At 43.2% G+C, this 26,110-nt stretch overlaps 1 protein-coding gene across 3 annotated transcripts in view; it reads right to left on the bottom strand.

Moving 5' to 3' along the window:
* bcat1 (branched chain amino-acid transaminase 1, cytosolic) overlaps positions 1-26,110 on the bottom strand; it is a 70,914-nt gene that overhangs the window by 24,686 nt on the left and 20,118 nt on the right. Inside the window, exons 2-3 of one of the 3 annotated variants that reach the window (XM_060903472.1) lie at positions 17,270-17,314; positions 5,638-5,844 (exon numbers count right to left, since the gene is read on the bottom strand). In XM_060903472.1, the coding sequence (XP_060759455.1) occupies positions 5,638-5,844; positions 17,270-17,314 (252 nt within the window). The remainder of the gene's footprint in view (positions 1-5,637; positions 5,845-17,269; positions 17,315-26,110) is intronic. The other 2 variants (XM_060903473.1, XM_060903474.1) reach the window with 2 other exon arrangements.

Below are 26,110 nucleotides of genomic sequence, written 5' to 3'. Positions count from 1 at the left end.
CTTTGAACCTGAAAACCAGTTTGGAGTTTTTTGCTTTCTTGAGCTGTTTTGTTTGATTTTGTGGGCTGGATGGATCCAGTGCCAAACCATTGAACTGCAAACATGTTGGCATGGTGTGGTACCCAAACTGTTGAACTGCAAACATTTTGGAATGGTGTGGTACCTCTCCTACTAATGGTGGTTGGTTGTACTGGCAGGCTGGAAGTGGATGGTTAAAAAAAAACACTCAGGTGTAAATCTACGAGTTCAGTGAAATGTACAAAAATGATATGTACTGCTATGTAATTTAGTTCAATTTAATGATATGCAATTTAGTTGTATGTATAAAATGATACAAATATACAAATACACTGGCATCCTACTCATCCTGGCAGCTCAAAGATGTAATTTAAGAATTAAGTGTGCTACTTTTCTTACTGTCACATGTGTGTGTGTTACTTTTCTGGATGGATCCAGTGCCAATCTATTGAACTGCAAACATTTTTCTGCTCTGCCTTTGTTGACTGAGAACTAAAATAAATGTCAATCTGATCTGCATTTGGGTCTCTGTCAGTGAAGGCCTTACAATAACACTAAAGCTTTTCCAGTTTATGTTCGATATGTATGAATTTGGTGCTGGCCCGGCCCGCCTGGCAAATTTCAAAAGTCAATGTGGACCCTGAGCAAAAAAGTTTGCCCACCCCTGTATCACAGGCTACCATTTGAAGGAGATTTTGAGAGCAGAAATATAGAGGCCATTCCACAAGATTTAAACCACTCATCACTCAGTATGAATCAGAAGACCAGACTGGACTTCTCAAAGAAATACAAAGATGAGCCAAAAAAGTTCTTGGAACCAAGATTAACCTGTACCAAGGTGATGGAAAGGCCAAAGTGTGGAGAAAGAAAGGATTGGCTCATGATCCAAAGCAGACAACCTCATGGATCAAGCATACTGGAGATAGTGTCAGTGTCATGGACTTCATCAGGAGGAAAAAATGGAAGGGTTTAGACTTGGTAAGTCTTTACCCAAGTGAGCAGTATTTCACCTCCTGAAGAGCAGACTGAAGGGAGAAGCCCCCCAAAACAAACAACAACTAAAGAAAGCTGTGGTACAAGCCTGGAAAAGTATCACAAAAGTAAAATGGTGACATCAGTAGGTCACCAGCTTGATGCAGTTTTCTCAAGCAAAGGATACGCAGCTACATAATATTTTTTTCTCCTGGCGCTGTGGGAGACAGCTGCCTCTCCAGTAGCTCTGTAGTTTTTAGCTCTTTAAACCTCTTTTTTCTCACTTTTTTACTTTTCTGCTCTTCTTACGAAGACATAGTGTGTTTTTCTTCATATCACATGGATATTTTTAACTTTAACACGCAACCAGGAGACAGTTTTCTCACTTATTCAAGAGAGGAGCTGCTGGCCCTGAAAACAATGGGACGAGCCGGGATATGACACCCCATCCAGGCGGAGCTGAGGAGGAGACCCAGGGGCTGCAAAGCCAGAGCTAAGCTAAAGGCTAGGCTAGTGGACAACCAGAGGCGCTGCAAACCATCCATTCCCTCCATTATCATGGGGAATGTGAACTCGCTGCCGAATAAGGTCGACAAGCTATCCACACTGAACAACCAGCGGATTTACTGTGAGAGCAGCATGTTTATTTTTATGGAGACATGGCTAACCCACCTTGCACCGGATGCTAATGTGGACCTGAGGGGATTCACTGCTGTGAGAGCCAACAGAGACACTAAACCATGCAGGAAAAGGAAAGGTGGGGGACTCATCATTTACGTGAACAACTGCTGGTGTAACCCAGGACATATGTCCATAAAGACAGTCTTATGTTGCCCGGACTTGGAGCTGCTAGCCGTTAGCCTGCGGCCATATTATCTGCCGAGGGAGTTCAGTCACGTGATCACCATCTGTGCTTACATCCCTCCGAGGGCAAACGCAGCCGCTGTATGTGAGAGGATTCACTCTGTCACAGCAAGGCTGCAGACACAGCACCCTGAGGCATTTATCATCATTTCTGGGGACTTTAATCACGCTACTTTGGACTCTACTTTGGCTGCTTTTTACCAGGTTGTGGACTGTCCAACAAGGAACAACAGGACAATTGACTTGCTGTATGCTAATGTGAGGGATGCATACAGAGTCACACCCCTCCCCCCACTAGGAAAGTCTGACCACAACCTGGTTCATCTACAGCCAAAGTGCACCCCCCTGGTCCAAAGGCAGCCTGCAACAACTAGCTCCATCAGGAGGTGGTCCCCTGAAATGGAAGATGCCCTCAGAGACTGTTATGACACCACGGACTGGGATGTGCTGCTTAGCCCACACTGTGAGGACATAGAGGGGCTGACACACTGTCTGACAGATTACCTCAACTTCTGTGCAGACGTGGTCTCCCCCGCTAAGACTATACAGTGTTACCTTAATAACAAACCATGGGTAACACAGGAAGTCAAAGCTGTCCTCAACAGGAAGAAGGCCGCCTTCAGGAGCAGGGATAGGGAGGCGATGAAAGCAGCACAGCAGGAGGTAAAACACTGCATGAGGGAAGCTAAGGACAGCTACAGGAGGAAGGTGGAGCAGAAGCTGAAGGAGAACAGCATGAGGGAGGTCTGGGAAGGTGTGAAAACCATCACAGGCCACAATACAAAGACCAGAGTTGTTGAGGGGACAGTGGAGAGGGCAAATGAGTTGAATGACTTTTTCAATCGGTTCAACCAGCCCACATCCCCCCCACCCTCTCCCTCTCTGCAGCCATCTCTCCTTCTTCCCTCAACGCACCTCCCCCCAGTCATCACAGCAGCCCCCTCCTCCCCTACCTCAACACAGACTCCTCCATGCATTACTACAGACCAGGTCAGAGGTCAACTGAGGAAGCTTCACCCCAGGAAAGCAGCAGGCCCGGACAAGGTGTGTCCCTGACTACTGAAGACCTGTGCTGCTGAACTGGATGAACCACTCCAATGCATCTTCAACCTCAGCCTGCAGCTGGGGAGAGTGCCCACCCTCTGGAAGACATCATGTATCATTCCAGTTCCCAAAAAGAATCGGCCCAGCGAGTTGAACGACTTCCGACCGGTGGCACTCACTTCACATCTGATGAAGACGTTGGAGCGGCTATTCCTCAGCCTCCTCAGACCCCATGTACAACATGCCCAGGACTGTCTGCAATTTGCGTACCGGGCAGGTGTCGGTGTGGAAGACGCCATCCTCTACCTGCTACACCAAGCCCACTCGCATCTGGATAAGGGAAATAGCACAGTGAGGATCCTCTTCTTGGACTTCTCGAGTGCCTTCAACACCATCCAGCTCCTATTGCTTCAGGACAAACTGAACAGGATGCGAGTGGACCCCTGCCTGGTCACCTGGATCTCCAGCTACCTCACTGACAGGCCGCAGTACGTCAGGCTGAAGGACATCACATCTGACACTGTGATTAGCAGCACCGGAGCACCCCAGGGCATGGTGCTGGCCCCTCTTCTCTTCACCCTGTACACCGCGGACTTCTGCTACAACTCGGAGCTGTGTCACATCCAGAAGTTTGCCAATGACACAGCCATCATTGGGTGTATCAGTGACGACAGAGAGGAGGAGTATAGGAGCCTGGTGAAGGACTTTGCTGTGTGGTGCAACAGGAACCATCTGCAGCTCAACACCTCAAAGACCAAGGAGCTGGTCATTGACTTTGGGAGGTCCAGACCAAGGTCATGACCAGTTCTGATCGAGGGAGTCGAGGTGGAGGCTGTGGATTCCTACAAGTACCTCAGGCTGTGGCTGGACAGCAAGCTGGACTGGACTTGCAACACCAAACACTTATACAGGAAGGGAAAGAGCAGTCTATACTTCCTTAGGAGGCTTCGGTCCTTTAACATCTGCAGGAAACTCCTGTGGATGTTCTATCAGTCCGTGGTCACCAGTGTCCTGTTTTACACCGTGGTGTGCTGGGGGGGCAGCACATCCAAGAAGGACACATCCAGGCTGGACAAACTGATCAGGCGGGCCGGCTCTGTGGTCGACATGAAGCTGGGGACTCTGGTGACGGTGGCAGAGAAGAGGTCTATGGATAAACTATTAAACATCATGGACGATGCCAGTCACCCTCTACACACCGTCATCAGCAATCAGAGGAGCCTGTTCAGTGACAGAATGCTCCTTCCCAAGTGCAGGACGAACAGACTTAAAAAATCCTTTGTCCCTCACGCCATCAGACTGTACAACTCCTCTCTGGGGGGGAGGAGGGGTAACAGGAGGACACAGGATAGGAAGGAGCAGTAGCCTAGCCTAACAATAAGCAATACCGGACAATGTGCAATATAAAGTGCAATATCTCTCCTACCGCCGCCCCCCCTTCTCCCCACCTTTTTTCCCCTTTTTTTCTACTTCCCCCTCCCCCTTCCTCTCTTCCCTATATCTTATTCTTTTTATTTATTTGTATATCTCATCTCATCTCATTATCTCTAGCCGCTTTATCCTGTTCTACAGGGTCGCAGGCAAGCTGGAGCCTATCCCAGCTGACTACGGGCGAAAGGCGGGGTTCACCCTGGACAAGTCGCCAGGTCATCACAGGGCTGACACATAGACACAGACAACCATTCACACTCACATTCACACCTACGCTCAATTTAGAGTCACCAGTTAACCTAACCTGCATGTCTTTGGACTGTGGGGGAAACCGGAGCACCCGGAGGAAACCCACGTGGACACGGGGAGAACATGCAAACTCCACACAGAAAGGCCCTCACCAGCCCCGGGGCTCGAACCCAGGACCTTCTTGCTGTGAGGCGACAGCGCTAACCACTACACCACCGTGCCGCCGGACTTTTTCATATCTTTTTTTTTTTGTATATGTAAATATGGGCGGCACGGTGGTGTAGTGGTTAGGGTTGTCGCCTCATAGCAAGGAGGTCCAGATTCGAGCCCCGTGGCCGGCGAGGGCCTTTCTGTGCGGAGTTTGCATGTTCTCCCCGTGTCCGCGTGGTTTTCCTCCGGGTGCTCCGGTTTCCCCCACAGTCCAAAGACATGCAGGTTAGGTTAACTGGTGAATGTGAGTATGAATGGTTGTCTGTGTGTCAGCCCTGTGATGACCTGGCAACTTGTCCAGGGTGTACCCTGCCTCTCGCCCGTAGTCGGCTGGGATGGGCTCTAGCTTGCCTGCGACCCTGTAGAACAGGATAAAGTGGCTAGAGATAATGAGATGAGATATGTGAATACTGAATTTATCTAGAAGTTTTCTCTATTTTCTATTCTCTGTTTATTCTGTAATGATGCTGCTGTAATTTTAATTTCCCTGAGAGAACCCTCCCAAAGGGATCATTAAAGTTCTGTCTAATCTAATCTAATCTAATCTAATCTCTTATTTACTTTAAGACTATCTGTTCCTATACCTTTGATCACCTAAAATGTGATAGTCTGCCACTAAAGATGTCATGTTCTAAGTTGTTAAATACTGTACATCTAGATACAAATATTGGGAAACGAAAGCTGAAATTTTGATCTACTGTTGATATATTCATTTTTTGATCTCAAATCCAAATGTCTTCAGTGTAGAGCACAAACTGAAGTACAGGCCTTTCCATTCCAATACTTTTAGAGGGGACTGTATTTCATAAACCGTGTGTGGGGGTGGGTGTCTGCTGTTGGATCACAAACCTGCACAGCATAATGCAGGGCAGCGCAGGCAGGATGAAGGCTCAGGTTTCCAAATGGCTGAATCCGAGGCTTTTCCCAGCCCCCTTCACTGCTCCACTCGATGAGCAGCATGTGGTCTGTGAACACGGTGCCGAAGGCCTGGTTCTCTGACTTACCGGTAGGTTTAGGTTTACGGCTCTCACACAGCTGGACCACTGTGTCTGCTGCCTGAGAGAAAGGAGCAAAAAAAAAAATGCCATTTTAAGACGTGTACACCAAAATATGTAAAATGATGGGGATTTTGTGACATAGTAGTAGTGTTTGTATATACATATTGACAATATGACATATTATTGACATATTTGTAATAGTCTTAGTTATCTTTTTACAGTAAAAAATATCATTAATATTACTACTTGATTGCAAAGCATTTCAAACTATGAAGAATTTGAAATGTGCTCTATAAACAAATTTTTCAAAAGGGTGCTTGGACCCCACAGATCACTGCTTATGGCTTTATTTAAGGGCCAGGCACTAACACTCCTATTTTTTGTTAGGATATTTATTTTTCTTCTTCTTCTCCACTAAAACAGATCCACAGGTGTCCATATGTAACCATACAATCACAATATCCAAATATAGCTGCAAGCAGTGACGAAAGTCCTGAGCACCTCTGGTATGGACCCTTTTCAGTCACGTGACCTTCGTAAACGCGACCGCCATTTTGGACATGTAGTGGACTTCGGCTCGAATCAGTTTGAATGCGAGGAAGGCGACAAACGAAAAACATAAAAGAAAAAGGAGCGAGATGCAGAAAACACCTTCACTATCCAGCGACGTAGGGTATTTACAGGGCGAGCAGAGGGAGAGGTATTTGCAAAAATTGAGGTTAGCAGGCTTAGAGAACGACGTTTACCTGCTTCCACCAGGATTGTTCACTGACGTACGGAAGTACACGAAGCCCTCGTCTTTACCTGACTTCGGCCCACATGATCTGTATACCTATGTCATTAAAAACCCATCGCCATACACATACACGCCAACGTCCGAGGTTCCGGAGCGCGCTCCGGCTTGCTCCAGGAGTGCTCCGGCCAAGGTTCCGGAGCGCGCTCCGGCTTGCTCCAGGAGTGCTCCGGCCGACGTTCCGGAGCGCGCGCCGGCTTGCTCCAGGAGTGCTCCGGCCGAGGTTACGGAGCGCGCTCCGGCTTGCTCCGGAGCAAGCCGGTGCGCGCTGCTTAATTTGAGGGGAACCTCGGCCGGAGCACTCCGGGAGCAAGCCGGCGCGCGCTGCTTAATTTGAGGGAGAGCAAGCCGGAGCGCGCTCCGGAACCTCGGACGTCGGCTCCGGCAGCTATTTATACTGGATCCGGTGTAAATAGCTGCCGGATCATAATTACAGTAAACTAGTAAATACAGTAAAGGAAAAACTTGAGACTGAAAGGTTTTAACAGTCATCCAAATGACTGAACGTAAACATTGCTACAGTAATATACCAGCTACTTGTTGACATTAGCTAGTCAACAATAGCTACTACAGAAGAACAAAGAGGTTACAATGGGTTATTTTGACCTATTTGGTTACACACTCGCCGCCACAGAATGTTAACAGCAATGTAATGCCTTTTCTGGCTAATTTTATTCATCTTACCTCCAACAAAGTGGTCACTACACAAGCGTTGGTATGCCGAGGACTGCCAATCTGTTAATGGCCGCTATCCATCTTCTCCGTCGGGATCCGATAAAATGATAACCCTTGCCTTGTTTGTTGATGGTTACTACATCCAGGTGCACAACAATATAGTGGCATGATGGAAGTCTTGCTGAAAGTAAAAACTTTCTTTGCTGCCGTTCCTCAATGTTGGCTGTGGTAAACTACTGGTAGTACACGTCCAAAATGGCGGCCGCGTTTGTCATGACGTCACGTGAAAAGGGTCCATACCAAATCTGGCATGAATCCAACAAACTGCCTCGGAGGAGAACGTCAAATTGTAACGTGTCAAAATCCACAAACCCAAAAATAACTCAGTTCCTATTGAGTATGACTAATACAACGTCCATTACAATTTTGCTCATCTTGGGGCACCCCAAGCACCCTTGGGGCAAGGATGACTGGAGGAGTAGCACCTTTCTGGTTGACCATTTAACATCTAGATGTCCCAGACTGGTCTCCCCATATCCATTATTTTGTGAAGCGCAAAATCAAATCAAATCAAATCAAGTTTATTTGTACAGCGCTTTTAACAATAAACATTGTCGCAAAGCAGCTTTACAGAATTTGAACGACTTAAAACATGAGCTAATTTTATCAATAATCTATCCCCAATGAGCAAGCCTGTGGCGACGGTGGCAAGGAAAAACTCCCTCAGACGACATGAGGAAGAAACCTCGAGAGGAACCAGACTCAAAAGGGAACCCATCCTCATTTGGGCAGCAAAATAGGCCAACCCAACATCATGGCCCACCATCTAGCCTCTCACAGGGCAAAGACCGTCCACTGTGCCTCCATGTTGACGCCCCTGGTTTTGCAGAATGTGGTAGACCCTGAAAAAAAATCAGGGTCAGCCCACTTACCCTTCAACAATGAGCCTCTTTGAACAAGATCTGGTGATATGTGTTACTTCATGTTTCCACTCCATAATCTACTCATCAAGGAATGCAAGCCTTCTTGCCCACTTCCTGGGGCTAGCACCCCCTTTCTGTGGAAACCTTTACCCGCTACGGACCCGAAAACATGACCCCACACACCAACCAAGTTTGACAAGGATAGGTGAAATGAGATATTGGGGAAGAGTCTCAATGATATGTGGGGGTGCTATGGAGTCCCCCAGACACACCCAGGGCCAAACCTCTATCCCTGATAGGTAGGATATCCCTGATATCCTGATTTCATGAGTTTTCGCCCATGGGAACCACCTCAAAAATGGCCAAGTCTTGAAGAAGAAGAAGAAGAAGAAGAAGAATCATCCTTCGGAAAACAACAGGGCCTTGCACCTTGGTGCAGTGCCCTCCGGTGGACATTGGAGGCCATGCACCTCTAGTGCTCAGGCCCTAATACAGTAGTGCTTGAAAGTTTGTGAACCCTTAAGAATTTTCTATATTTCTGCATAAATATGACCTAAAACATCATCAGACTTTCACACAAGTCCTAAAAGTAGATAAAGAGAACCCAATTTAAAAAATGAGACAAAAATATTATACTTGGTCATTTATTTATTGAGGAAAATGATCCAATATTACATATCTGTGAGTGGCAAAAGTATATGAACCTTTGCTTTCAGTATCTGGTGTGACCCCCTTGTGCAGCAATAACTGCAACTAAACATTTGCGGTAACTGTTGATCAGTCCTGCACACCGGCTTGGAGGAATTTTAGCCCGTTCCTCCGTACAGAACAGCTTCAACTCTGGGATGTTGGTGGGTTTCCTCACATGAACTGCTCGCTTCAGGTCCTTCCGCAATATTTCGATTGGATTAAGGTCAGGACTTTGACTTGGCCATTCCAAAACATTCACTTTATTCTTCTTTAACCATTCTTTGGTAGAACGACTTGTGTGCTTAGGGGCGTTATCTTGCTGCACGACCCACCTTCTCTTGAGATTCAGTTCATGGACAGATGTCCTGACATTTTCCTTTAGAATTCGCTGGTATAATTCAGAATTCATTGTTCCATCAATGATGGCAAGCCGTCCTGGCCCAGATGCAGCAAAACAGGCCCAAACCATGATACTACCACCACCATGTTTCACAGATGGGATAAGGTTCTTATGCTGGAATGCAGTGTTTTCCTTTCTCCAAACATAACACTTCTCATTGAAACCAAAAAGTTCTATTTTGGTCTCCTCCATCCACAAAACATTTTTCCAATAGCCTTCTGGCTTGTCCATGTGATCGTTAGCAAACTGCAGACGAGCAGCAAACTTCCTTTTGGAGAGCAGTGGCTTTCTCCTTGCAACCCTGCCATGCACACCATTGTTGTTCAGTGTTCTCCTGATGGTGGACTCGTGAACATTAACATTAGCCAATGCGAGAGAGGCCTTCAGTTGCTTAGAAGTTACCCTGAGGTCCTTTGTGACCTCGCTGACTATTACACGCCTTGCTCTTGGAGTGATCTTTGTTGGTCGACCACTCCTGGGGAGGGTAACAATGGTCTTGAATTTCCTCCATTTGTACACAATCTGTCTGACTGTGGATTGGTGGAGTCCAAACTCTTTAGAGATGGTTTTGTAACCTTTTCCAGCCTGATGAGCATCAATAACGCTTTTTCTGAAGTCCTCAGAAATCTCCTTTGTTCGTGCCATGATACACTTCCACAAACGTGCTGTGAAGATCAGACTTTGATAGATCCCTGTTCTTTAAATAAAACAGGGTGCCCACTCACACCTGATTGTCATCCCATTGATTGAAAACACCTGACTCTAATTTCACCTTCAGATTAATTGCTAATCCTTGAGGTTCACATACTTTTGCCACTCACAGATATGTAATATTGGATCATTTTCCTCAATAAATAAATGACCAAGTATAATATTTTTGTCTCATTTGTTTAACTGGGTTCTCTTTATCTACTTTTAGGACTTGTGTGAAAATCTGATGATGTTTTAGGTCATATTTATGCAGAAATTTAGAAAATTCTAAAGGGTTCACAAACTTTCAAGCACCACTGTAAATCAGGACATCATTGACTACATATAGTATAATACACTGCCAAAAATGATATCTTAGCAAGTGAAAATATCTTGAAAATAGTTGAAACGATCAAGCATTTCCTATTAGAAGAATACAAGACACCAACTCTGAGATTATTAAACCTAGTTCTAGATTGCAACCAACTTATTCTAAGATGTCTTATCAAGTAAAAATATCTGTCCATGCAGCAAGATCATTTCACTAGTATGAAATAATTTTCTCCTCAAATTCAGTGTTCAATTTTTTGCAGTACACATGTTCTTGTTTTCATTCAGTCCTGGAACAAAGCAGATGACAACATAAATCATAAATGATAGAAACCATCTGAAGTTCCTTGATACAATTAGGCCATGAAACAAACAATTACACATTTTACTATGCTCTTACTGAAAGTTCAGACTGTCAGCTCAAGTGCACTCGGTTAAGTAAATACTGGACATGCTGTATGCCTGAGGGCAGATACCAAGGTGAAAGTGAGATAATGGTCTCTCTCTAGTTTCACGTCCAACACTGAGTGTACTCTGTCTTTCATGACACACATTGAAATAAACCTTTGGTTACTACTCTAAAGTTATAAACTCTAAAGCTGTTGGCTTTTAACTCTCTTGACATAAATACACTAGATCCAGTGTGTCATGGGTCATACGGTAATCTTTGACTCATCAGTGAAGCAAAATCCAGCATGCAGGAAGACTTGTATTAGGAAAACACATGCAGCTTTGTCTGCTCACTGAGTTTGGGATATGCACATTTTTCCTTTTTTTTTCTTCACGTCAAAGCTTATAGAATTGCCTTAAAGAGTCGGTAGCTGAATGCAGGACATCCTAACCATTAAATCAGCTTAGGAGGTTAAATATTTACCACAATCATGCTCTGAAGTCTGATTTACTTCAACATCAGAAGGTGTTTTAATTTCACTACCTATAATGTTAATAATAAAGAAAATCTCTTCAGTAAAGCTGGGGAGGTGTTTTTTATCTGTTTGTTTATCGTTCTCTACATAAGTGTGTTCCAGCTGCTTTCAGGTCGTCCTGCAACTCTTTTCAAGTGACTGCTGGCTTCTGTTTTATCTTCCCTATCATTAGTCTAAGAGCGTGGTGTGAAATCTTGCATAGCCTGGCTTCTGTCTGAGGACAATCAGTTGTGGTTTCATGAATTTTCCACCTGTAAATCAAACCAGCTGCTCTGACTGGGGTGTTAAAGGACTTCACGTTGTCTCTGTAGCTTTTTCCTTTTGTGTGTTGCTTAATAATGTTTTCTCTGACTAACCAATAGAATGAAAGGGATGACGTCAACCAATGAAAACGTCACTGCAACCTTGGGTGCGTTCACCTTACTTATGAATGGGTTACTGTTAAACAAGGTTCATCCACTCCCACCATCCAGGGCTTTGTTACCTGTATATGTACTTCAATTATTTTTTTCTTTAGCAGTACAATGACTTGTCACTGAGGCAGTACCCTCAAAGGTACTTACAGTGGTGCTTGAAAGTTTGTGAACCCTTTAGAATTTTCTATATTTCTGCATAAATATGACCTAAAACATCATCAGATTTTCACACAAGTCCTAAAAGTAGATAAAGAGAACCCAGTTAAACAAATGAGACAAAAATATTATACTTGGTCATTTATTTATTGAAGAAAATGATCCAATATTACATATCTGAGAGTGGCAAAAGTATGTGAACCTTTGCTTCAGTATCTGGTGTGACCCCCTTGTGCAGCAATAACTGCAACTAAACGTTTGCGGTAACTGTTGATCAGTCCTGCACACCGGCTTGGAGGAATTTTAGCCCGTTCCTCCGTACAGAACAGCTTCAACTCTGGGATGTTGGTGGGTTTCCTCACATGAACTGCTCGCTTCAGGTCCTTCCGCAATATTTCGAGTGGATTAAGGTCAGGACTTTGACTTGGCCATTCCAAAACATTCACTTTATTCTTCTTTGTGCACATGCACAGTTATGGTGGCGATGATGGCGGTCAATCTCTGTGAAAAGCTCTTGCTTGTTTTCGTTATTTGTGCAGTTTTAGTGTTACAAATCAAAGTCAAACTGAAATCATTGACAATTGGAAGATACATAGACCCCGTTGGTGAACTTTTAATGGCTGATGGTGATTTTATTGGTGAGAATTTTGGACTTTTGTGTGTCGGTGGTTTGCTGCCCAGCGCTGATGGTCACGAATGTAAACAACAACAAAGATGGCGGCGCCCAGGTGACAGTTTGACAACAACAAGATTGACAACTTCACAGACCTGCTGGCATCACGGACTGATACTACTGCTGTTGAGCAGAGATGTTCACATAAATCCTGGTCCAGTTCAACAGTTTAACCAGGATCCCTGTGGAGTTTGCCAAAATCAGGTGAAATCCGGTGAGAAAGGGATACAGTTTGACTCTTGTGATGTATGGCACCATGTCAGGTGTCTGCCAGCAGCAATCTCATTGACTGATTACCAGTACGATGTCCTGTCATCAAGTGATGCCGAGTGGCACTGTCATACATGTAAACCTCCGGCCGTCGGGGCTGATTCAGAACGCGAGGCTGAGCCGGTGCAGACCGAGATTGAGAACGATGACTGGACGTGTTTGAAGAAGAAAGGTCTTCACATACTACATCTGAACGTGAGGAGCCTTCTTCCGAAGATTGATGAGGTGAGAAACATCGCTCATCGATGGAACCCATCAGTGTTGTGTTTCTCTGAAACCTGGCTGGACTGTACCATCTTGGATCCAGAAGTTGACATCCCTGGCTATTCCTATGTTCGAAAGGACAGAGATCGGAATGGCGGCGGTGTTGTAGTTTATATACGCAACAACATCGCGTTCAATGTACGACCTGACATGATGGACAATGACCTGGAAGCTGTTTGGGTGAATATCCTCCTCCCAAAGACTAAGCCCATTCTTCTCAGTGCCTGTTATAGACCACCCGATGTGAACAATTTCTATAACATCTTGGAGGAAGTGTGCTCGAACGCTGAAGGTTTTGTTGACAGTGAAGTGATAATAACTAGTGATTTCAATACAAATGTGTCAACATCTAAGACTAATTCACTTGTTAACTCTCTAAAATATTTCTGTTCAATGTTTGATCTTCATCAAATGATTACAGAACCAACAAGAGTGTGTGAATCTAGTCAGACTACCATAGATTTGATGCTTGTATCTGATCAGGATAAAATCTGTCAAAGTGGTGTGATAACTTGTGGTATGAGTGATCATATGGCTATTTATTGTACCAGGAAGGTTCTAAGATCAAAAGCAACAGGTCATAATACGATAAAGGTTCGGTCAATGAAACATTACACTGCTGAGGTATTCTGTGAAAGACTGTCTATGATTGATTGGTCGAGTGTGTTAAACTGTATGAATGTTGATCAAGCTTGGCGTAACTTTACAACCATGTTTATCTGTGTGTTGGATAGTATCGCTCCTGTTAAGTCTATCTCTGTGAAACACCGTACTGAGCCTTGGGTCAGTACTGAGATCTTGGAGGCGATCAACAGAAGAGATCAAGCTTTGAAGGAGTCCAAGAAATCAAATGATCAGTCTGAATTCAAACGTCTTCGGAATAAGGTTAATCGAATGATAGACAAGGCAAAGGTGGACTACTACAAAAATAATCTTCAATCAAACCAAAATAATCCCAAAAAACTCTGGCAGCTGTGTAAACAGCTTGGTTCTTCCAAAAAACAAAAATCCAACTTTTCAATAGGTCTCAAAATTGATGGGATTGTATCTTTTAATCTTACAGCAGTGGTGTTAAAATTTAATTCCTTTTTTACCACCATTACTACAATTCTTGTAGATTCCCTCCCCATACCTTCTGGTACATTTGGTCAAAATCACATAAATAATTTTTATAAAACTTTTGGAGTTCAGCAGGACGCTTTTGCTTTGTCTACCATCGAGGTTTCTGAGGTGTGTAAAATGCTGAGGACTCTGGACTCATATATGGCATCACTCATATAATTAATATTTCGATCCAAACGGGCAAGTTTCCCAAATTATTTAAAATAGCTAAAGTAACCCCCTTGTACAAAAAAGGTTCAAAAACAGACTGTGGTAACTATCGGCCAGTCTCTGTCCTCAGTATTTTGTCAAAGGTGCTGGAAAGGGTTGTTTACAACCAGTTGTACGAATACTTACAAAACAACGGTTTATTGTATCATCTTCAATCAGGTTTCCGTCAATCATATTCTACCGATTCATGCTTAATATACCTAACAGACTACCTTAAAGGTGAGATTGATCAAGGTAGATACTGTGGTATGGTTCTTTTAGACCTACAAAAAGCATTTGATACGGTTAATCATGAGATTTTGTTGTACAAACTAAAGGCAATCGGATGTTGTGATAGTGTCGTTGCATGGATGCATTCATATTTAACTGGTCGAGAACAAAGAGTGTCTGTAAATGGTATTTTGTCGGAAACGGCAGCTATAACCTGTGGTGTACCTCAGGGTAGTATCCTCGGTCCATTGTTGTTTTTACTCTATGTCAATGACATGAAATCAGCTGTCAATTGTGAGTTACTTTTATACGCAGATGATTCTGCTCTCTTGGTGTCAGACAAAGATGTACAGGTCATCGAACAATCTCTGAGTACCGAGCTATCCAATGTGTACGAGTGGTTAGTCGATAACAAATTGTCTCTCCATCTAGGTAAAACGGAATCAATCCTTTTTGGCTCAAAACCAAAAATCAATAAAATTCAAAATTTAAACATACAATGTAACAGTAAACAAATTATTCCAAAACTCAAAATAAAATATCTTGGAGCAATCATTGATAATTACGTTTCTGGCTAAGATATGGCCCAATCAGTTATTCAAAAGGTCAGCTCCAGGACCAAATATCCGGCTCGTAAATCAAAATACCTGGATGGCGAGACGATGAAGTTATTGGCTACCGCTCTGGCTCAGTGTCTCTTCGACTATTCGTGTTCTTCTTGGTACAGTGGTCTTACTAAAAAAACTAAGCACAAACTTCAAACGTGTCAAAATAAGTTAATTCGTGTTGTATTAAAACTCCATCCTCGTACCCACATTACCCCTGCCCACTTTATTCAACTTAATTGGTTACCAATAGAAAAACGTGTTGTCCAACTAAAGCTAAATCATGTTCATCAAATTGTAAATAACACCTCCCCTTCTTATCTCTCTTCGTTTTGTACCACTGTCAGCCAAGTCCATAACATCCGAACTCGAGCAAGTGTCAGGTCACTGGCCTTACCCAGATTTAAGACCACACTGGGTAAGAGCACATTCAGGTACACGGGAGCTGCAGACTGGAACAGCCTACCCACAAGTGTTCAAACGCTCACCAATAAACAAACGTTTAAGAAACAAGTCAAAAGGTTTTTATTAGAATCATTAAAAATGGACTCTCCCATGTACTTTTAATATGTTTGTAAATTGTCACTCAATTTCTGTGTAATAATAAGTCTGTGATAACAATTGAGATATTTTGTGATATTATAAAACTTGTGATATGTTATATTTCTTAAATTTATTTACTATTAATATTATTAATGTTATTTTTATACACTTTGTTTATTTACACATTTGTTGTAATTTTTGTCCTCTATCATACTGTCACCATTTTGTAATTTTTATGAGGACCACAATGGAAATAAGTCATTTTATTAGACTTTTTTGTGTCATCCTCGGTTTTTTACGTCTTTATAATAATTAAATGTGTATTTTATTGTAAATGTACATGTGGAAAACCTAAATAAAATCAAAATCAAATCTTTAACCATTCTTTGGTAGAACGACTTGTGTACTTAGGGTCGCTGAGTACACCCCCTTTGAAAATAAAATTTTAAACAATATCTCAATGAACACAAACAATTTCCAAAACGTTGACAAGACAAAGTTTAATATAACATCTGTTTAATTTATAATGTGAAAGTAAGGTTAATAATATAACTTAGATTACACATTTTTTTTTCAGTTTTACTCAAATTAGGGTGGTGCAAAAAACGAGTACACCCCACAACAAAACCTACTCCATCTAGTACTTTGTATGGCCTCCATGATTTTTAATGACAGCACCAAGTCTTCTAGGCATGGAATGAACAAGTTGGGGACATTTTGCAACATCAATCTTTTTCCATTCTTCAACAACGACCTCTTTTAGTGACTGGATGCTGTTTCATAAATAAAGTTCCATTTTGCTCAAGTGTGTTCATTTCCTCTATTTATGGAGACTTTTCAGACACCCTGTATATTAAATACCAAAAATAAAAGTGTCTGAATACTGTATTTATTTTCCCTCACTGTACATTTAAATACGCACAAATGTGTGGTAAAATATAGCTAGGTCAACATGTACACACAGCAACCATTCATAAAAGCAGAAACAGATATGGGGAATGTCCACGTCCACACAGAGACTATGGAGTTGTTAATATTTCAACTTCCTGCCTCATAATCACGTATTTGAGTCTGAGAGACACTGCAAAAATGAACAAGAACAAGTTTGATTGACAGGGCTTATGAAGCTCTAAGAAAGTGGATTCAGTCAACATAGCACTTTTATCCAGCTTCCCTTGGATCCTTATATTACTAGCAGGAAAAAAGGGGTGTCACTCTGCATTCATTCCAGCTACAGTATAGCAGCCAAAATTCCTGTCTCTTAAAGGAACTCTGAGAGGCCCTTCTGACGATATGGCTGTGGTGGAAATTCCGTGACTAGCTCATAGCTGGACTAAACCAAAACCAGACAGCAAAGGGAAGCTGCTGTGTTTTCACTGAAGAAGAGAGCTAGACCAAAATGCTGCATCTGGACTTCTCACTGCAGGCATGGCCTGAATCATGCGAACTCGTTCAGTTTATGATATTTGCACAAATGGAAAGAATGTCCTACACACAATCCATGCACTGTGTTCCCAAGCTTCATACAATATCTCTGAGACAGCACACTGTTACGAAAGCACAGATGGATTTGAGTCAAAACATTACCTTAAAGCTAGCCACATCACTACATGAGGGATTTTCATCTTGGACCTGAAAAGAAAGAAAGTAAACATCATTAATATAGTCTATCATACTGTAGTACTACAGTAAAACCTTGGTAATATTACAGCTACTGTGACGTAATTTATTAAAAACATTTTAGTGTTATATGGCCATCCATCATCCGTGACTGCTTATCCTGTACAGGGTCGAGGGCGGGCTGGATCCTATCCCAGCTGACTATGGGTGAGAAGGGGGGTTCACCCTGGACAAGTCACCAGATCATCACAGGCCTGACACACAGAGACAAACAACCATTCACACTTACGGTCAATTTAGAGTCACCAGTTAACCTAACCTGCATGTCTTTGGATTGTGGGGGAAACCAGAGCACCCGGAGGAAACCCATGCGGACAACATGCAAACTCTGCACAGAAAGGCCCTTGCCGGCCACAGGGCTTGAACCCGGACCTTCTTGCTGTGAGGCAACAGTGCTAACCACTACACCACCGTGCCACCTATGTTGCATGTTATATAACACATAGTAGCATGAAGTACTACAGTTATATCATGATAATATACTAAAGCTATAGTCAAGATACTATACAAGTTATAGTAAAGATACTATAAGAACTAGAATAAAACTGTGGCACTGCAGATAGCTACCAGAGGACTGGTCCCCCACTGTAACCCTAGCTATGTAATAGGCAAGAAGCAGAGGGCTATAGAAACAGAGATCGGCACCGCCCAATGCACCTTAAAGGCCTGTTTTGTTTAGTACTAGGACATGAAACTGCCTGGGAAGACCAGGTCCTGGCGTGGGAGGGGTTTTGACTTTGATTACAGATAGCCTGACATGCTACAGTGAAATAGGTACTATCATAGGTACTCTGGGGTACATAGTTACCATTTGGTATTGTAGTGAATTTGTAGCAGTATTATAGCTAGTGTGATGTACCATAATAAAACTATGGCAGTATTACAGTAACCATAAAGTGTTATAGTTTAACTAGTTTCAGTGTTACTATACGATGTAATATTACAGTAAATCTAGTTACAATAAAGTATAGTTAGCATGAAGAACTACAATAAAACCATGATATTATAGGTAGCATGAGGTACGACGGTAAAACTGTGGTAGTATCATGGTTACTATCATTACCATAATGGATCATCCTAAGTGATATCAAAGTCAAAGATCCTTTCTGTGCCAGGACCTGGACTTCCCAGGGAGCCTCCCACCCAAGTACTAACCAGGCCCTTAAGGTGCATTGGGCGGCACCAATCTTCGTTTCTATAGAGGTTCTATACTGAACTTCTTCTAAAAATAATAAATTCTTCTCTTATGATTGGCTATGTACCCAAATCCTTTAAACTAGCAGTTATCAAACCCCTGATTAAAAAACCTGACCTCGGCCCCTGTCAGCTGTCCAATTATCGGCCGATATCAAACCTCCCCTTTATCTCCAAGATCCTAGAAAAAGATGTGGCACAGCAGTTATGCTCATATTTACATATGAATAATATTCATGAAATGTATCAGTCAGGATTTAGACCTCATCATAGCACAGAGACAGCTCTGGTTAAAGTAGTAAATGACCTGCTGTTGGCGTCTGATCAGGGCTGTGTCTCGCTGCTTGTGTTGCTTGACCTTAGTGCAGCATTTGACACCATTGATCATTCCATTCTTCTGGATAGACTAGAAAATGTTGTGGGAGTTAAGTGAATGGCCCTCTCCTGGCTCAAGTCTTATTTAACTGATCGCTATCAGTTTGTTGATGTAAATGGTGATGTTTCTAGACATACTGAGGTAAAGTTTGGTGTTCCACAAGGTTCTGTCTTGGGTCCACTGCTTTTTTCTTTATATACTGTATGTTCCAGGGCGACACGGTGGTGTAGTGGTTAGCGCTGTCGCCTCACAGCAAGAAGGTCCAGGTTCAAGCCCCGTGGCCGGCGAGGGCCTTTCTGTGCAGAGTTTGCATGTTCTCCCCGTGTCCGCGTGGGTTTCCTCCGGGTGCTCCGGTTTCCCCCACAGTCCAAAGACATGCAGGTTAGGTTAACTGGTGACTCTAAATTGAGCGTAGGTGTGAATGTGAGTGTGAATGGTTGTCTGTGTCTATGTGTCAGCCCTGTGATGACCTGGCGACTTGTCCAGGGTGAACCCCGCCTTTCGCCCGTAGTCAGCTGGGATAGGCTCCAGCTTGCCTGCGACCCTGTAGAACAGGATAAAGCGGCTACAGATAATGAGATGAGATACTGTATGTTCCCTCTGGGTGATATTATTCGTAAACATTGTATTAGTTTCCACTGCTATGCTGATGACACACAGTTGTATGTTTCTGCAAAACCTGATGAGAGACACCAGTTTAATAGAATTGAGGAATGTGTGAAGGACATTAGACACTGGATGCTTATTAACTTCCTTCTCCTTAACTCTGACGAGACTGAAGTACTTGTACTAGGACGACATGCAGCTAGAAGTAAGTTTTCTGATTACACAGTAACTCTGGATGGCCTTTCTGTTTCTTCACGTGCAGCAGTAAAAGACCTCGGAGTGATTATTGACCCCAGTCTTTCGTTCGAAACTCACATTGATAACATTACCCAGATAGCTTTCTTTCATCTCAGAAATATTGCTAAGATAAGAAATTTAATGTCACTACATGACGCGGAAAAACTAGTTCATGCTTTCGTTCCCTCCAGGTTGGATTATTGTAATGCCTTACTGTCTGGATGTTCCAATAAGTGCATAAACAAGCTCCAGTTAGTTCAAAATGCAGCAGCAAGAGTCCTTACTAGAACTAGAAAATATGACCACATAACGCCTGTCTTATCCACACTGCATTGGCTCCCAATCAAATTTCGTATTGGTTGTAAAATACTATTATTGTAGTGAATGAATGGTCTCGCACCAGAGTGGGTGAATTTCTGCTCCTCTATGACCCGCCACGCCTACTTAGATCAAAAGGTGCAGGCTATCTGCTGGTACCTCATATAGACCCTTTTCACGTGACGTCACGACAAACGCGGCCGCCATTTTGGACATGTACTACCAGGAGTTTACCACAGCCAACATTGAGGAACAGCAGCAAAAGTTTTTACTTTCAGCAAGACTTCCATCATGCCACTATATTGTTGTGCACCTGGATGTAGTAACCATCAACAAACAAGGCAAGGTTTATCATTTTATCGGATCCCGACAGAGAAGATGGATAGCGGCCATTAACAGGAAAGATTGGCAGCCCTCGGCATACCAGCGCTTGTGTAGTGACCACTTTGTTGGAGGTAAGACGAATAAAATTAGCCAGAAAAGGCATTACATTGCTGTTAACATTCTGTGGCGGCGAGTGTGTAACCAAATAGGCTAAAATAACCCATTGTAACCTCTTTGTTCTTCTGTAGTAGCTATTGTTGACTAGCTAATGTCAACAACATAGTAGCTAGTATGTTACTGTAGCAATGTTTACGTTCAGTAATTTGGATGACTGTTAAAACCTTTCAGTCTCAAGTTTTTCCTTTACTGTATTTACTAGTTTACTGTAATTATGATCCGGCAGCTATTTACACCGGATCCAGTGTAAATAGCTGCCGGAGCCGACGTCCCAGCTTGCCCGAGCGCGCTAGCTCCCAGCCTGCCCGAGCGCGCTAGCTCCGGCAAGCTCGGACGTCGGCTCCGGCAGCTATTTACACTGGATCCGGTGTAAATAGCTGCCGGATCATAATTACAGTAAACTAGTAAATACAGTAAAGGAAAAACTTGAGACTGAAAGGTTTTAACAGTCATCCAAATGACTGAACGTAAACATTGCTACAGTAACATACTAGCTACTATGTTGTTGACATTAGCTAGTGCTAACAGCTAGCTGCTAGTGCACTGCTACAACACAGACACCGACCCTAATAATACAGTTCTTGGTCATTGCCTGGTAACAGTAAATTTATAACGGGCCATGTCTCAACAGACTAAGAAGTTATTTCAATGACATTTAATAACATTTTGTTTATCCTGAGGACCGAAAGTAAATGAAAATGTGAACAAACCTTAGCTGTAATAAGATGGCGACCACCGGCTCCAGGGACGACCCGCTGATGTAGGCATGTTACCCAGCCTGACACAAAATATTTGTAGGCATCCAAACTCTTATACGCTTTCAGATCAATACCTGTGTATGGCGATGGGTTTTTAACGACATAGGTATACAGATCATGTGGGCCGAAGTCAGGTAAAGACGAGGGCTTCGTGTACTTCCGTACTTCAGTGAACAATCCTGGTGGAAGCAGGTAAACGTCGTTCTCTAAGCCTGCTAACCTCAATTTTTGCAAATACCTCTCCCTCTGCTCGCCCTGTAAATGCCCTACGTCGCTGGATAGTGAAGGTGTTTTCTGCATCTCGCTCCTTTTTCTTTTATGTTTTTCGTTTGTCGCCTTCCTCGCATTCAAACCGATTCGAGCCGAAGTCCGCTACATGTCCAAAATGGCGGTCGCGTTTACGAAGGTCATGTGACTGAAAAGGGTCTATAGTGAAGGCTACATCAGGGGGCAGAGCCTTTTCTTACAAAGCCCCACAGTTATGGAACAGCCTTCCAAGTAATGTTCGGGAATCAAACACAGTCTCAGCGTTTAAGTCTCAGCTGAAAACATATTTGTTTAGTCAAGCCTTTTGTTAATAGCTTTTTTCTTTTTTTTTAGGTACTGGAGTAGATCTGGAGGATCCTCAGACAGAGTGTTTTGGTAAACTGGGATGTATGGATGCTGTCAGTCCTCACTCGCTCGCTCACTCGAGTTTGTTGATGGTGTAGTGGCTGCTGCTTTATGTCCCGGGGCCCCTCATGCCTGTGTTACCTTCTGGCTCTCCCCTTTTAGTTATGCTGTCAGAGTTAGTCTTGCTGGACTCCCTGCTTGCACTCAGTGCAAAATGTACACTTCTTATGCTTTAGATGACATTGGGCATACCTAACAACCTTCCCCTCCCCCTACTTCTGGCTGCAGTCTCATCACATGCTCCTGTGGAGGACGGCCTCATATGGACAGTCTGAAGATACAGTTAGAAGATGGCTCTGGACACTTACAGTTTTGCTACGATGCATGAGGACTACAATCACCATGATAACTTGAGGACTGCAGTTGTCATGTACAGTTTTACACTCAAGTTTCCATCAATGAACAGTTTATAACTTCAACAAAACAGACTTCCTGTTAATCTATAATGAATTTCCTGGTTACACAGTTACACTTTGTAATTATATTGGACACAGTTATAGAAGTGAGTTATTTATAATCACGCTATCTGTTAACACATGTACTCCCCGTGTCTTTAAAAATTAGCTCATGTTTAAAGTCTTTAATTTTCTGTAAAGCTACTTTGTGACAATGTCTGTTGTTAAAAGCACTATACAAATACACTTGACTTGACTACACAACCTGGGAAAACATTCTAAGAAATCATGGCGTGGGTAACTGCAGCAGCAATGGCCTGCTTTTATTGAAAACATGTGCCATGCATGAGCTGCTCATCATAAACACAGTGTATCAGCTATGAAAGTGCAATAAAACATCCTGGATGCACCTCATGCTCCAGGCACTGACAACTTATGCCGTTTTTCCACTACCAACGCGGCTGAGTTGGGCTGAGCCGTGCGGTGCTGAGTTGGGCTGAGTCGAGCTGAGCGGGGCTGTTGGAGTTGCATTTCGACTACAACCGCGCTGAACTGTGCTGGCTGGAAGTGGGTGGACACATTGGGTGGAGTTAGCCAAAGTGGGTGGCCGTCACGTGATGTCGTTAGGCGGTGCAAACAGTGACATCAGTGATCTTTTAAGCGGTAGTCTCACGACCCAGATAGTAAACAATAAACATGGAGGACATGGAGTCGTTAGTGTTGCTGGTCTTGGTGCTGTGGCTTGTTGTCACCGACAACGCCAACAGATACTGGCAAGAGCGTATAGATGAGGCGAGGCGCATAAGGCTTCAGAAATTCTCGTAATTCTTCTTCTTACGGGTTTACGGTGTTTACAGATCCCAGCGTGCTCGCGGGGCGTGTGAGGACACTCCTCCTCACCAATCAGTGCACAGGGGAGTGTCTGCTCACGCCCCTAGCCCCACTCGGCTCGGTTTGGCTCGCTTCAGCCCCACTCCAAAACCGTGCGAGTTTTGGGTGCTAAGCAGGGCTGAAGCGAGCTGAGTCGTGCTGCTCTAAGGTAGTCGAAACGCGAGCCGTGTCGGGCTGAAGTGAGCTGAAGCGAGCTGAAAAAAGGTATTGGAAAAGGGCCATTATTGACTATGTGACAGACAAGATGTCAGATTAACTAAAGCCATGTGTGAGGCTGATTGCTGGATGGATCAGCGACTCATTGTCTCCAAACTTAGAATCTGTATTCAACCAAAGAGGTGCCCCCAGGCAAAAAATAAATAAATAAATAAATAAATAAAAACCTTAACTCTTTACCCCATAATGATGACATATGACGCCGGTATGTATGCACAATAATGACGACATTTGACGACTCTGAATTTGCCTCTACATATGTAGAGTCAGTCCCCCCAGGATCCCACGGGCCTTTTTTGTGATTGTTGCGGGCTAAAATGTCTGATGTTGCGGGGTTTTTTCCAAAAAATTGCAATGAAAGTTGCGGTGTTTTTTAGGTTTTTGTTGCGATTACATGGCGGGAGGAAGTGAAAGTTGCGATTTTCTCTTTTTGTGATTAAAACTGAGTGATATGTTAAATATTAAGTTATTACTGAAAAACTATTGATTAAAAAAACAAAGACACTGAGAAATGGTCCTATAAACAACTTTGCCAATATAAAAGATTACCAGGACTACAAAAATGCAGAAAAATAGGCTTTACTTATCCAAATGCACCTGTTGGTTCAAAGGTTAAAGTGCATAGAACCTCACAGCACAACATGAAGTTACCTTCAAATATAATATAAATGCCTCAGCTTTCATGTAAGAAAAAAAACTATTAATACTAGTACTGTGTGCAGGCAGTCTCTCCTGAAGACTAAATTAAACAATAATTATAAACTAATAAAATAAATGGCTCAGGCTTCATAGAAGGTGGCACGGTGGTGTAGTGGTTAGCGCTGCCGCCTCACAGCAAGAAGGTCTGGGTTCGAGCCCCGTGGTCGGCGAGGGCCTTTCTGTGCGGAGTTTGCATGTTGTCCGCGTGGGTTTCCATTTGATTCTGTTCGTAGAGACAGACTGTGGAAAATCATGGTGAAATTTGGGTGTCCAGAGATGTTTATCACCATGGTTAGACAGTTTCATGATAGTATGACAGCAAGAGTGCTTGATGATGGTGAAAGTTCATTCCCTGTGACTAATGGGGGTTAAACAGGGTTATGTTTTAACACCTATAGTGTTCGCAGCCATGTTATCAGATGTTTTCGATGGCAGTGATCCTGGAGTCCTGGTCAGGTACAGAACTTACGGAAATTTATTTAACCTTCATTGTCTCCAAGCTATCACCAAGGTCAAGGAGACTGTGTTGACAGACTTCCTGTTTGCTGATGACTGTGCTTTTCAGGCCCGGCTCTACGGGGGGGTCTGGCCCACCCAATCACAAGAGCTGGATCCAGTCCTGGTGTTCTTAATATCCACACAGAACCAGAGATGCAGACCCATTAAACCACTAAAATTAGTTAACTTTATTCAGGGACTGACTGATAACATCATTTATAATGTCTAATATTTGATTCGGCTAATGATACTGTAGATCATTTTCTCATAAAAACTGCTCCTTGGAATAAAACTCTTTCCCCGAACCCAAAGTGAAAACCCTTTGTTTGGCTCTCAATGGTCTTGCACAATCTCCTTATCCAGATGAGGTTTGTTTTCAAGAATGTGTCTCGGATTATCAGTGAAGTTCTTTCATTATTCACCACAAACAGCCAGCTGAGGGATAAACACCTCTCACATTCTTCTTTGTGAATTAATAAAGTACACCAGGTAAGCAGGCATTGTCAAGGTTCATGTCCAGCTGATACCAGAGACTGGTGTATAGAAGGTCCAAAGTTAGTGTATTAAAGTGCAAAGGTGGACAGTAATGAAGTACATTTACTTGAGTACTGTACTTAAGTACACTTTTGGAGTATCTGTACTTTACTTGAGTATTAAATTTTTTTTGGCAACTTATGACTTTAACTTCACTATATTTGAAAGACAAATATCGTACTTTTTACTCCACTACATTTCTGGTAAGGTCCTCGTTACTCGTTACTATGAAGTGGCTTTGAAAGTGGATGTTTTTTTTCTTTTCTTTTCTAAAATGTGATTGTTGTTTTTGCAAAAAACAAAAAAAGACTTTTTTTTTAAATGTAGAAATATTTATTTTCTAGTAACGTTATATGATTTTTAGTTTGAAAAGATTTTGCTAGCAGGGCGGCACGGTGGTGTAGTGGTTAGCGCTGTCGCCTCACAGCAAGAAGGTCCGGGTTCGAGCCCCGTGGCCGGCGAGGGCCTTTCTGTGTGGAGTTTGCATGTTCTTCCCGTGTCCGCGTGGGTTTCCTCCGGGTGCTCCGGTTTCCCCCACAGTCCAAAGACATGCAGGTTAGGTTAACTGGTGACTCTAAATTGAGCGTAGGTGTGAATGTGAGTGTGAATGGTTGTCTGTGTCTATGTGTCAGCCCTGTGATGACCTGGCGACTTGTCCAGGGTGAACCCCGCCTTTCGCCCGTAGTCAGCTGGGATAGGCTCCAGCTCGCCTGCGACCCTGTAGAACAGGATAATGCGGCTTGAGATAATGAGATGAGATGAGATTTTGCTAGCATGTCAGGTGGAGCTTCACTGACTAGCTAGCTTAACGTTAAACCACGAAGATTCCACAGGCAGATTCACATGTGCATGA

Source organism: Neoarius graeffei, chromosome 21 (assembly GCF_027579695.1).
Source record: "Neoarius graeffei isolate fNeoGra1 chromosome 21, fNeoGra1.pri, whole genome shotgun sequence".
In the NCBI taxonomy this organism is placed as follows: Eukaryota; Metazoa; Chordata; class Actinopteri; order Siluriformes; family Ariidae; genus Neoarius; species Neoarius graeffei.
The sequence above is the reverse complement of the archived record's forward strand: the minus strand, read 5'-3'. Positions and strand labels throughout refer to the sequence as shown.